At 34.8% G+C, this 13,735-nt stretch overlaps 1 protein-coding gene across 1 annotated transcript in view; it reads left to right on the forward strand.

Annotated features, from left to right (window-relative positions):
* Positions 1-205: 205 nt before the first annotated feature.
* LOC127414017 (melanopsin-A) overlaps positions 206-13,735 on the forward strand; it is a 29,322-nt gene continuing 15,792 nt past the window's right edge. The window contains exons 1-3 of the mRNA XM_051651659.1: positions 206-419; positions 8,028-8,170; positions 11,138-11,271. Of these exons, the coding sequence (XP_051507619.1) occupies positions 270-419; positions 8,028-8,170; positions 11,138-11,271 (427 nt within the window). The 5' untranslated portion in view covers positions 206-269. The remainder of the gene's footprint in view (positions 420-8,027; positions 8,171-11,137; positions 11,272-13,735) is intronic.

Here is a 13,735-nt window from a genome sequence, read left to right on the forward strand (position 1 = left end):
GGTCAGGTCACCATGGTGCCCTAATTTCATAACAACTGTCTGTCTGACTGTGTGGAAACATGAAGGTGTGGATGAGTGATCTGAGTAGGTAATAATACTTCAGCTGAGCTCTTCAGCGCAATTGACGCTCGACACTGACACAATTTTTCGCACTCTTTCAGCGCTCGCTTAGAGTGAACACGAGTGAATAGAATCTGACATCTGTACTTGATCAGATCGGGTTTGAAGGCTTTTGCTGTGCCAGCTGTCTGTCAGTGCCGCTAGCGGTGATGAGCGGCGCCGTGCGCTCTGTGAGGAAGGGCATCTCGTGCCCGACCCAAGACCCGAACTGCACGCGCATTGTGGAAAACCTCTCCTCGTGGAACAATTCCGTGATGAGCGCGTATCGGCTGGTGGACTTACCCCCCATGACTACATCCGTAAGTGAAACATTAGTTTTCTTTTGAACAGAATTATTCTCGACAGTATTCACGATACCTATAGAAATTGTCCGCTGCTGACTGTCACATTTAGGTGTGAATGAAAATATGTGGCAAAATCCCGAACATTTTTACATTTTACTAAATTGCAATGTTTAGCATGCTTTGCTCTTAAAAAATAAGCTATTCTAAATATCTATATGTGCATGTTGACATGTCTGAAATATACAAAACAACATATTGGAAATGTTTATGTTGTGGTTTTTAATGTAGCAAAAAAAAAAAAAAAAAAAAAAAGATCTCAATAGATTGCAATGTAAAATGCAACTCTAATAGTGTTTGTCTTACATTATGTGGGTACATCTTTGCAAACTGGATAAATTGTAGGCTAATTAAAATGTAAATAACATTTGATTTGATTTGATTGATTGATTTATTTATTTTTACTGAAACCCTACATTTTTCTTTAGCATATTTACTCCTCTCCAGAGTTATGGTATTCTAATAAGATAAAAAAAAAAAAAAAAAAAAAAAAACACCTGTATGACACCTGTAGCCATATTGTTTTAATTAGTTCAATATTCACTCTGTCTAGAGTCAATTCTGAATCAAAGGACTGGAGTGGGCCATTGCATTTGACATTGCTCATTCTTAAACACAGATGTCTGAAACTGTCCCTTGCTGTTAATCACACACTTTATATATGGCTTGAGTCTGTGGCTTGTGCCTGAAGATGTAAGTCCTTGGGGTTTTAACTGTTGAGATAATTATTAAACACTGAGCCATAAGAGGACTTATGAAAACATATTTGTGCCATAGAGATGTACCACTGAGTTACATTTATTTATGCTAATCAGGCTGTTTATGTATTCTTTAACATGCATCACTGTTCCTCTTTCTTTCCCTTAATTTTGTCTTACACTCAGTGCTTTCTCTTTGTTGCTAAATCAAATCAAGAGATACCTCTAAATTACAGATTTTATTTCAAGTTAGTCTACATAGACTCTTTTGCTTGAGTGATGATGGGTGTCACAGGCATTAGTTTAACCAACAAGTACTAAAATATAGCATTTTAATTTGAATCATAAAAAAAAAAAAAAAAAAAAAAAAAAAATACTAATAGATTGTTCCTGTCTGTAATGTACAGTAAGATGGACTTTTTTTTTTAATCATCAATAGATGAATTTAAAATTAGATTAGCTGTGAAAAGTCAACTCTCGTTTATTCAAATGAATGCACCAACACATGACTTCATAATGACCTTTAAACAGCCTGGACTGGGATCTGAATGATTTTATTTTACATAACTCCTCTACAAAATTAACAGGGCTCTGTTAATGACCTAATCTCTGTTCCCACACTGTTCTAACACAAAATGAACAGAGGAGGGTGCAGTATTTATATCCTGACATTGGTGAAAGGTGTAAACCTAAAAATGGGCCACAAAAGCTTTTGATGTAACAGTTCACTTCTTGACCTCTTTGAAATTGTTTTATGCAACTCTGAGCCTTGACCATCTTGTTTAGAAGGGTACATATTGGGTCACATTCATCAGGAAATGAACACAATTTGCATAAATCATACAAATATACTTGTGCTTGTGACCCATCTGTAATCAAATGTTACCCAGAAACCCAGTGATACCCAGAACTAATAGCAAAAAATGCTCTTATTCAGGCCATGGTGACACCATTTTAAGTCTGTCAATAACAGTAATGTCTGTCTGGTATTTAGCATAACCTCACATGTAAACCATCCTCACTGACCATGAAGGATTAGGTTAAAACATTTAATCATAATCCTATGATTGTGATATAATCATATCCAGGTTTTAGTTCATCTATTGACCTGTTCAATATGTTCAATATGTTCTCTTCCTCCTGATGATATAAGATACAGTGTTTAAGCAGAGAAGGATCATTGCTTGTTAAGCTGGTGTATTGTAGATGAATAAAATAAAAAAAAAAAAACTGAATGTGAGAGAGTAATATAAATAATTTCACAAATAATTTAAATTCGACCCCCCTTTTCTTTAAAAAACAAAAACAAAAAGCAAGGTTACTGTGAGGCACTTACAATGGAAATTAATGGGGCCAATTTTTGGAGGGTTTAAATGCAGAAATGTGAATCTTATAATTTAATAAAAGCACTTACATTCATTCTTACGTTAAAACGTATGTAATAGTTCAGCTGTGGAGATGTTTAAATCTGTATTTTTATGGTTAGTTTTGGGTTTTAGGGTTTACAACAGTGTTACAATGTCAGTTGTAAAACTGGATATAACCAGGGGTTAAATTGGGCCGGAACAGTCCGGAACGGTGTTCTGGCACCTTCGATTCCAAAAAGAAAGAAAACATTTTTGTTTGTCAATCCATTCCATTTCTTGTATTCTCCAGTGCGGTTTTGATCCATTAGACAAATTCCCTCTGTATTTAGCGAGTGTATTTGTTCAAAAAATATTTCAAGCTCACTATCATGCTTTGCTCTAGTCAGTTGCTGACGCTGGGAGAGGCAACATACTCGAGAGCGGCATGAGACGGGCGTCCCCGCATCTAGACGCGCATTCCGCTTCTGTATCGTGCCGTGGTCCGATCTCTGTTTCATGGATATCGCGTGATATGGAATCAACTGCTCACTCTTTTATTAGATCCACTAATATGCAGTGGCGATTTTGCTTATTTTTGCTGTATAATGTGTTTGTTTCACCAACAATGTGCATTTATTTTTAAATTGTAACATAATTAGATTTAAGTTTACCATGTTCTTTAAGATGACCCCCTAATCTAGGGCAAGAAGAAGGTAAACTTGTCCCATATAAAATGTATAAAATACATTTGATATCATTCTTAATCAAGTTTGCAACATCTCCCAATTTTAGGGTTCCCCCACCCCAAAAATGCCAATTTTAACCCCTGTATATAAAGCTACACAGAAAAGTAAGTGATTTTTTTTTATCACACTTAAATCATGTTAACACACATATTGTTTACATATTCTATACTTTTGAAACAGTATTTCAACATTTGCGAATTGACCCCATTCACTTTCATTGCAAGTGCCTCACTGTAACCCAGATTTGTGCTTTTTTGCTTTCTTTAAGAAAAGGAGGGGCTAGTCGAATTTCAGTTATGCCACAAATGCTGCTGGTTGAACCCAGAATATTCTAAAGAAAACTAAATTGGCTGATGATAAAACCTAATATCAGATGCATCAATCAAAACAGGCTTATTTGCTTGCTTTGAAAAAAGTTGCTATGTCTTTTACAATGTTTTTTTCACAGACATGCAGCATTCATTCTTATTTTAAAATAAATACAAATATGTCCCCAAGAGGACAACAGCACACACTAAAAATAAGAGCTTAAGGTAGTGTAGGGGAAAACTGTTTCAGATTATTAAATGGGAGGTACTGGCATGTGTTTGGCTGAGCTCAGGCAGCTTTACTGTCTAACTGAGCTAAGTAATCATGGTAATGCAATCAAACAAGGACCGTAGCATCTGGAGTGCAAGAGAACTTACATAGATATGCAGGACAGCTGGGAACATCCTTTGCAAATTAAAGTAAATTCATATCTCAGTTATTTGGGCCATGGAAGTAAAAAATAGACAATAAAACGCATCAAAGATGGTCATGTTCATTTTATGATTTAGAGTGATTTCAATCTCAAGGATGAAGTACAAGTATAAAAACTGACATATTGATTTTCTCATTCTAGATTAATGTGTATCTGAAGGCTCATCCTGTTAATTTAATGACATCTAAAATATCATGAAAGAAGAAGACCCAGTTGTGGTCCTCTCACTCTTTGATTTGGCTGTTTCTTCTATTTTCTAGAAATTAGAATGTTCCTTTTCAAAATATTAACACAATGTAAACCACTGTTTAGTATATGAGGAGGTTTTTTTGTGTGTGTGTAAATTATTTAATAATTTGTAATTACTGGATGTGATTTGAATAAACAGGTTAATGGGGGACAAGAAAGAAATGCTTGTGAGCTTATTGTGTTTAAGTGAGATATCAAGCTTCTCCTTGGCTGGCAAATGTTCTGACAGCAATATTACACAGTACATTATCATAACATAGAGTTTAAAGTGTAGATCATCAGCTTAGACAGCTTTAATTGTTGTTTCTAAAAGTTACATAGTGATATATATATATATATATATATATATATATATATATATATATATATATATATATATATATATATATATATATATATATATTAATATGCTTGAATATTCTATATCACATCATTTACTAAACAGTTCACTAAATATGAAACATCACTTTCGATATTTGATGCAACAACATTTGTCATTATATCCAATTTGTTAATTACTGTTAATCATAGATATGAAGCATGCTAATTCTGTTTTGATTCTAAGTCCACAATACGATTTATAGAGAGAAAAGAGCAAAGAACTCCACTGCATCATAATGAAAACCTTGTTTAGGTAACATAAGCATGCCCAGATGTGTGGTTGGTATATTCTTTTCACAGAATTTCAACTCAGTCAATGATAATCATTTCCAGTGGCATTGTGTGTGCTATTTGTTCTTGAGTCTCAAATGGTTGAGGTTCATTATGTAAAATGTTATCTTAGGGTTGTCATGTCAATAATTCTGCTAGGTGTTGTCTTTGTGGCTTTAAGGCGATATTGTTTCCAGAGTGCAAATGCTTTCATGATAAGTTATCTCCCCAATGCTAGTGATGGTCCGTAGCATGGTCCATGCATTCTTCTGTTAACCTCACTTGGAGACAAATCTACATAATTAGTGCACAGCAACGTTTCTTATTTTTACAATTATTTTGCTTTTGAAACAAGACATTTTATTGAAGAGGCTTGTTCACTTTGATACATCTTTGAAATCAATCCCACCAAAAAAGCCTTAACACAGTTACTGTAATATAACCCTGAGTGAAAAACAGATGTGGGACTCATCTGTTTCATTAGAATCTTCATTCCAGGGAAAAAAGAAAGCTTATCTCAGCCCTCAAAGTTTTTCATAGCTTAGATCTTCATTTGACCCCAAACTCAGAAATAATGAATGAAAACACATGGTAATGACTACTGATATATTTTGGAATAACTTCAGAACACATAAATGCACCAGTGCAGTTCAAGATGTGAAGTGGTTTAATAAATATTTTGATGATGGAAAATGCGCCATGTTGATTAGAATCATGGTTTGCTTGGATGTGTGGTTTGTCAATTCTAGTTTAAGATTTTGTATAAACAAACCCTGTTTCTACAACCTAAGGTTGCATTACATTGCTAGAGAGCCATGCTAATTCTTCTTTAACTATAGCTCTGATTTTGACCAGCTCCAAAGATCATTTGCCATCCCTGCCAATAAAACATTTAACAGTGTCTCAAATGCATGATTCTGTTATTGCTGACTCCGTATTATACGTAACATGACACAATACTTAAAATGGAGCTAAAAATAATAACCTGACAGCTTGTTGGTAAAAAAATGGCTCCACATCATCACTTGACATATACTAAGGCAATGACAGGATCTGCTTTGTCATATTTCTTTTGTCATGGACACATGGATGGTTACACTCATTTGCCTTGATATGACTTTTCCTGGAGTGCTTTTCTTGCATTCAACAATCTCATGGGCCCGGAGCTCTGCCAGTTAAAACTCCTTTCATTAAACCTTTTCCTTTGGAAAATACAGTAAACAAATTTCTGCCAAGTGGAATGTGTGCATGCGTAGAATTGTTAATCATAATTGCTCTGTTAATATTTGCACTTTGTGTGTTCCTCCCAACATTCCATCATGCCAAGTAAAATAAATAAAATACCATGTCTAAGAATAAGAATCTTTTCAATAGATAAAAATGGTATGACTGAATATATGTGCAGTACACACACACACACACACACACACACACACACAATATATATATATATATATATATATATATATATACATATATATATATACACTGTATATATAAATATATGAATATATATTTATTTATGTACTGATTATATATTCAGTGATACCATTTTCCATATTTATAGCATATTCAGACTTTTTATTTTCTAAGTCTTATTATTGTAACATGCCATCTGGTGCTGGAGTAAATCATGAAATAAAATGGCAGGAGCTGAGAGAGGAACTAAACAAACTGATTATTGCCATAAAAAAGGTCTCTTTTTCCAAATGTCCCTTCAAATTAATTTCAAACATTTTTACTGCTCAAAGTGACAAAAGGATTTTATTACTGGCCATTCATCAGATCTTGCTGCTCTAATTAGTCTGTCAAGAGTCAATCAACAGTCACCTGCATAAGGAGTAAATCAGACAAAAGCAAAAGGATATGAACTTATAATAGAAAGTGGATTGAAGACTTTTTTGTGTGAATAGGCCTACACAATCTGTTTTCTTCTTCTTCTTCTTCTTCTTCTTCTTCTTTTCTTCTTGTGAACAGTGGGCCTCTAACATTTAGGTTGTGTTTGCCATTTAGTTTTGCTACCAATTTATTATATTTTTACACTAAAGTCATTTTTGAACCAGAACAGTACTGTTGTTTTCAGTTTTTACTCTAGTTTTTACTTTATACCATAATTTTGATTAATTTCTTACATGCAAACATACTGTATATGTACTCTTTATTTCCAATATATTGAACAGCTTGTGCACTTGTAATTTCAGTGAACTGTAATTACTTGCTGTTGATGCACATTTCTCTTGGACATTTCTATCTGTGCAGGATTAAAATAGGACCGAATGACAGTTAGCTGACATTTTTTTAATGCTTTTCATTGCAGGTATCTGGGGTAAATTAGGAAATTTAATCGGTTCATATAAAAAACTGTCAGTTTCTTGTTTATCTGTGGTGTGTGTGTGTGTGTGTGTGTGTAAGGGACAGACTGATAGAGTGAAAGAAAAGGGTGAATTTGAAATGCTTTTCCGGTTAGCTGAAAACTTTTGTATTACATGGTGTCATAAATTCTTGAAACAAAAGAAGAAAAACAATCTGATCAAACAGTGTAACTTAAAGGGTTAGCTAACCCAAAAATGAATAAAAAAAAAAAAAAAAAATCCTGTCATAATTTACTCACCTTTATGTCATTTAAAATCTGTTTGACTTTCTTTAATTCATGGAACACAAGAGGTGAGATTTTTGGACAATGTGAAAAACTGTTTTTTTCATACAATGAAAGTGAATGGTGACATGCTCTCAGCCCCTAACATTCTGCCTTTTAAGAAAAAAAAAAAATGCAATTTAATCACTTCAGAATACAGCGTAAATTTACATTTAGAAGAAACACCTTGAAACAGTTGGATATACAGTATGTTTCTGAAGAAACTGTGGCATCTCGACAAGCTTAATCTGTGATATAAATCTGCTCAGCATAGGTTCAAATGTACAATAACATCTACTATGTCTATATTGTGCGCATATTTATGCTGTTTTGACCTTTAATGAATGAAAACCTGTTTTTCTAGTAATGTCAACTGGGTTCAGGCTCAATGGTGTTTCTTAAACATGTTGCACATTCTTTGATGCAAAGGTCATTGTGAAACAGAAACTGCTGATTTTAATTAGAGCTATTAATTAGTGTGTGCTGCTGTGTCTTCAAGGTTGCCATGATGGGAGAGTCGGTCTTCCCTTTCCCCACGGTGGATGTGCCTGATCATGCCCATTACACTATTGGCGCTGTCATCCTTGCCGTTGGCATCACTGGCATGGTGGGCAACTTCCTGGTCATCTATGCCTTCAGCAGGTGAGAATGGCTTGTTACGGAGAAGTTGAGAATTTGTCATTGTTCATATCAAAACATGAAATATCGAAATATGAGGCTACATTTTGTTAGTAACTTTTGAAATGGATACAGTTTTGCTTTTTCAGCATATTCAGAGATTATTGTGATTAATTAATGGACTTCTAAAACGTTTGGGTGGAGCATGTTCATCTAATACTGTAAATCATAACCCAAATGTATATAAACAGCTACTTACCTCAGATTTGTGACAATTCTTCTGGCCTCCCACCACCATTCCATCTTTACCTCTATTTCTATTAAATTCTATTACATAGTAACCCTGCTTAAAAAAACAAACAAAAACAGCTGACACCAGCCTTAAGTTTGAGTTTTAAATGGTTCAGCCCTTTCGTTTGTGAGTCACACTTATGTTATTCATGGGTCAAAATTGACCCAAACATACAAGTGTATTTTAAAATGTTTTTTTTTTTTTTTTTAAAGCTATGTTATAACTGTAATTTCACTTAAGTAAAACACAAAAGTTGTGCATTTTTTTGTGGGGGCTGGGGGTGGTGGGTGGGTGTTTTATGGTTTTAAGACCTTGTTTACCTCTAAATTATTAAATTACGCCATTCATTTTCATATAAAATAAGCACATTTTCTGTTATCTTCACTTCAATAAAAACCTTCATTTCAGTAAACTCTTTGTCAAAACATCAAAACATGTGATTCATCAGGTGTCTCTGGTGACATCTGTTGGAATAAAAATAACAATAACATGAAATTACAACTATGGCCAGTAGATGGCTTCAGTGCCGCATGCATTGTCTGATCTCTATAAGCCAATTTTGTAACAAACTTAATTTCTAGATAGTATCACAAGTTATGCATTAGATATATATTTAGAAATAATTAAAAATTATTTGTCAAATTGTATGATTTTTTTTAAACCACTTGTATTGAAGTGACAACTTTTGCAGTGATGCTCCAATATGCTGTCAAACCTGACCAAGCTGCCACAGTCAAATCTGATTGTACTACAAAAAAAGATTATTTTGTTACCTGTAATTTATTTATCATTAAAATTCTATCATTAAATTTGTCACACAGGTACAAGACTCAGACTTCGACCTGTTTGGTTTGTTTGGTATGTGTGGACAGGTTTGTCTACACTTGTGAGGGCCAAATATCCTCATTAGTAAACAGAAAAAAGACGCCTAAATGGGTCAGATGATGTTGATCTTCAGATCTAGTGATGTGCACATGTTTGTGTGACAGTTAGGTTTAGGGGTAGAGTTAGGAAATAGAAAATTAGCCTGATATGAAATCAATGGAAGTCTATGAGATGTCCTCACTAATATTGTCAAAAAAAACCTGTATGTGTGTGTGTGTATGTGTGTGTGTGTGTGTGTGTGTGTGTGTGTGTGTGTGTGTGTGTGGGCGGGTTTGGGTGGTTTACGAGGACTTATGTCCCCATAATTAAAATTGCTTAAAAAACATAATAAACAATGTTTTTTTGAAAATGTAATAATGCTGAATGTTTTTGTAAGGGTTTGGTTTATGGGTTAAGGTTAGGGTATATAATCTATAGTTCGTACAGTATAAAAATAATTATGTCTATGGAGAGTCCTTCTAAGATTAGCCACACCAACATGTGTGTGTGTGTGTGTGTGTGTGTGTGTGTGTGAGCATTTGTATGTGTGTGTGTGTGTGTATACAGGTTTCACTATATTTGTGTGCCACATTTTTTGAATATGTCTTCACTAATATAGTGAAACTTGTAGAAAACCCACTAGTGAGGACATTTTAGGTGGTTCTCACTTGTAAAAAAAAAAAAAAAAAAAAAAAGGCTCATAAATAAGCCAAAACATGTTTAACTTTAAATCTATGTGCACAGGTTTCTGTGAGGTTTAGGTTTAGAGGATAAAAAATATCATTATCCTGCTGTGAAATCAGTGGAAGTCTATGAGATGTCCTGACTTATATAGTGAAAAAAACCTGTGTGTGTGTGTGTGTGTGTGCATGCGTTTTTTTGCATTGTGGACATTTTATAGTAATTTATGTGTGATTGTGTTCTGCTATATGTCTGTTATTTTTTTTTTTTTTTTGACAAATAAAAAAATTGCTCTGTGTTGTATAGTCTCTACTATTTATTTCCTATGGTATTGTCGCATTTAAAAAAAAAAAAAATTTGCGAGCACTTACAGAGAGCAAGTATGGGAAAAGTCACCAAGTCTTGAACCATTCAGATGAAGGATACCATTTTTTATTAAAGAAACAAAATTAAAATGGGTCAAAAATTACCCGAACAGTACATGAGGGTTAAGCTGGTCTAGCTGGTTTCCAAGGCTTTACCATGGGTAAGTGGTGTTCTTGGCATGACACAGAGTTAAACTCATTAATATTAATAATCGGAATGAACAATTCCTCCGCCAAGTAAGATACTTCATTATCCTGACTGTTGCCTGTTTGCGTTGCCAAGCAGCATAATAACTTGACACATTAATATAAAAGTTGTGTCACAGCTGTGTGTTTAAAGTCATTTTACAAGGGCTTTGAATGCGACTCATTCAATCAAAATTTAAAGTCAGAGCTATCCATTGTATAATTATCTTTATTTTACTCAAGAATTATTAGAAAATGTGAACTTGTGAATTGAGTATTGGGTCGTATTTTAGATGTGGCCATTAACTGAGTGGTAATGCTTTTGCCATTTACTTTGTGAGGTGCTCATTAGTTTCTAAGCTGTTACTGTTATGTCTGACCAAGTGACCATTTGCGTCATGAGAAAACTTGAATGGAATGAACTCATTCAGAGTTCTTCTGAAAACTGTCAGCACTGGGATGCTGGTATTCTCATTGACATCATATAACTGTCTCACCTAGCTGAATGAAGAAGTGTATGCAGAAAGACTGTAAAGGAGTTATGGAAACATTTGCAGTGCAATTTATATACACTCCAAACAATTGTTTTGTATGTGACTGTAGGAGCCGGACACTGAGGACACCTGCCAACTTGTTTATAATAAATCTGGCCATCACAGACTTCCTCATGTGTGCCACCCAGGCGCCTATCTTTTTTACCACCAGCATGCACAAGAGATGGATCTTCGGAGAGAAAGGTACACAAACACAAACACATTTACTTAGCTATCTAAATGAGTACATGCAGAGACTTCAGTGTGACTATTATATACAATGTGACTGTAACTAAAGGATTGCTAAGTAAACAAATGCATAGCATACAGGTATCCATACATGTCATTGCACATATATTCCACATATCACTAAAAGTTACTACAAAGACAATGTCTGAAATAAAACATGCAGATCCATAATTTATTTTAACTTACTGTTCTTTATGAATCATAACGAACACATTTAAGATAATGGAAGATAAATGCAGATGAAAGTGGAGAGAGCTGATAAAAAGAATGAATCACTTCTTAAGTTAAATTAGGTTTAAATGAATGAAATGTTGTCCTTGGAGACAGCTTTGGTTTCTCTGTACTTACTGTGAGAATTAAAGCCAATCTTTTCCCTTGCTGTTGGTGCTAAGAATGATGAATGAATTTCTAACAGATTTAGGTAACCTTTTCTTGAAAAGCAACATACAAAAGTGTTTCTTTTTTTCAGTCATCAGTTCATCTTAAAATTCCTCTCAAAGCTGTGCATTGTGTGGTTTTGTTGTTGATTCAGTTCCAGACAGCACTAGCTAGTTATTTTGCTCAGTGGTAAACTGCTGCTCCTGGCATCAGGGAATGGAAAGCTTTTTTCCTTAAGGTGCTTTAAATGTCAGTTGTTATCAGGATTACATCTAAATTGCCTTCATCAGCTGGGTTTTGTTGACGGCTTCCGCTTGCTGACATTTGCTATGAGAATAAGCGTTCTGTGATTATGATGAGTGTGAAGTGATTGATGCTGATCTTTTGTGTTCAGGCAGCAGTAGCGGACTGGCCATTGGGAGAACCGGGACTTTTCCCGGTGGGCCGGCCGCGAAATGGGGCCACATCGGCCACATGCAAAACACGCCACAAAACGGCACCGCAATACACGGAAGGGGGCACTTTCCGCCCCCCCCCCCCCCCCCCACTCCCCACTCGACAACTTTTGGGCCAGTTTCTATGTAAAATCCCAGACCAAATTTTCTTGCCCCTGTCAGGCAGTCAGACTGGGTCTGTATCAATTGAAATGTTTGCGATCAGTCAGTCACCCACCATTGTTGGAGACCATAGAAATGAATAGTGCAGTAAAGGAATCCTGTTTCAAAATGTTCTTGGCTTCTCTTATAAATAACACATTTTTATAGCAGACTCCAAATAAAGCTCACCCCAAAATTAATATGACATGTCAAGCATCAATTTATGTGACAAACTGTATCCACACAAAAGCACTATATATTTAGCACATTGAGGCATCTCCTCAATTAACTTTCATTTAAACAGAACAGCCTCTAGTCTCCCTGATCGGATCCTGCCGTGTTACGCATTTTTGAACACAGTTTGAAGGCTCCCTCCTTGGGGAGGGGCACTGACGCAGTTTCATATGGATTTTTCAAAAAGGGTTAAAAGGTTGAGCTCTGATGTGACTATGATGTCACAATTATGACCACCGTTAATTTGATTGTTTAATTCATACACTTGATTCCACTGAAAGCTTTCACAATCAGTCAGATACAATTCACAAAAATGCTCTTTTCCACAATGGATTAACCTGAAAGCATCTGACAAGGTGTGAGAGAAGACATCCTGCTGAGTTGGAGGATTATCTTTTATAACAGAAGCTTTTCTTTTGTAATTAAAATACTAAAGCGCATCTAGTAAATGTGTACTGACAATAACAAGCAAAATTATCACGAATCAGGTTTATATTTAAAATCTTTGTGACATTACTCATAGACATTCTGAAAAAAACATTGATTGACCAGTAATTTGAATATTGGGGGAATGTGTTTTCATGCTTATGGTGGTTACAGGCCTGCTTGATGGAACAGATAACAGGTGGTTGTGGTTGTTGAGGATGTTTTTTAGCCAAACAATGAATGCCTTTCTTCCAGATGGGTTATCAGACTAATGCTGCCTTCACATGCTATCAGAATTATCCTTCTTCATACTTCTGAAGTTGTAATTACGAGTGTCACGTTCAGGTGCTTTGTTGATGGTGAGAATAGAAAACATGGACAACACCAGGTAAATTCTTGTATCCAGGGTTGGGAGGGTTACTTTTAAAATGTATTCCACTTCAGATTACAGAATACATGCTGTAAAATGTAATTTGTAATGTATTCCGTTAGATTACTCAAGGTCAGTAACGTATTCTAAATACTTTGGATTACTTCTTCAGCACTGGTAGATTTTTCACTTGTTTTGACTGTAAAATCTCTGCCAGTACAGTAAGACAAAATACATGTTAAAAATACATTCTCTGAAATACCTAAATATCTTATGCAGTGTTGTTTCTAAAACAAGATAAATCAAACTGATCTTGTTTTAAGGATTTTTAGATATTTCACAGGAAAACAATACAAAAATTATTATCAAGAATATGATTTTTGCCCTAATATCAAAGGTCTTCCTAGAAAAAAAG

The sequence above is a fragment of the Myxocyprinus asiaticus genome, chromosome 23, assembly GCF_019703515.2.
Source record: "Myxocyprinus asiaticus isolate MX2 ecotype Aquarium Trade chromosome 23, UBuf_Myxa_2, whole genome shotgun sequence".
NCBI lineage: Eukaryota > Metazoa > Chordata > Actinopteri > Cypriniformes > Catostomidae > Myxocyprinus > Myxocyprinus asiaticus.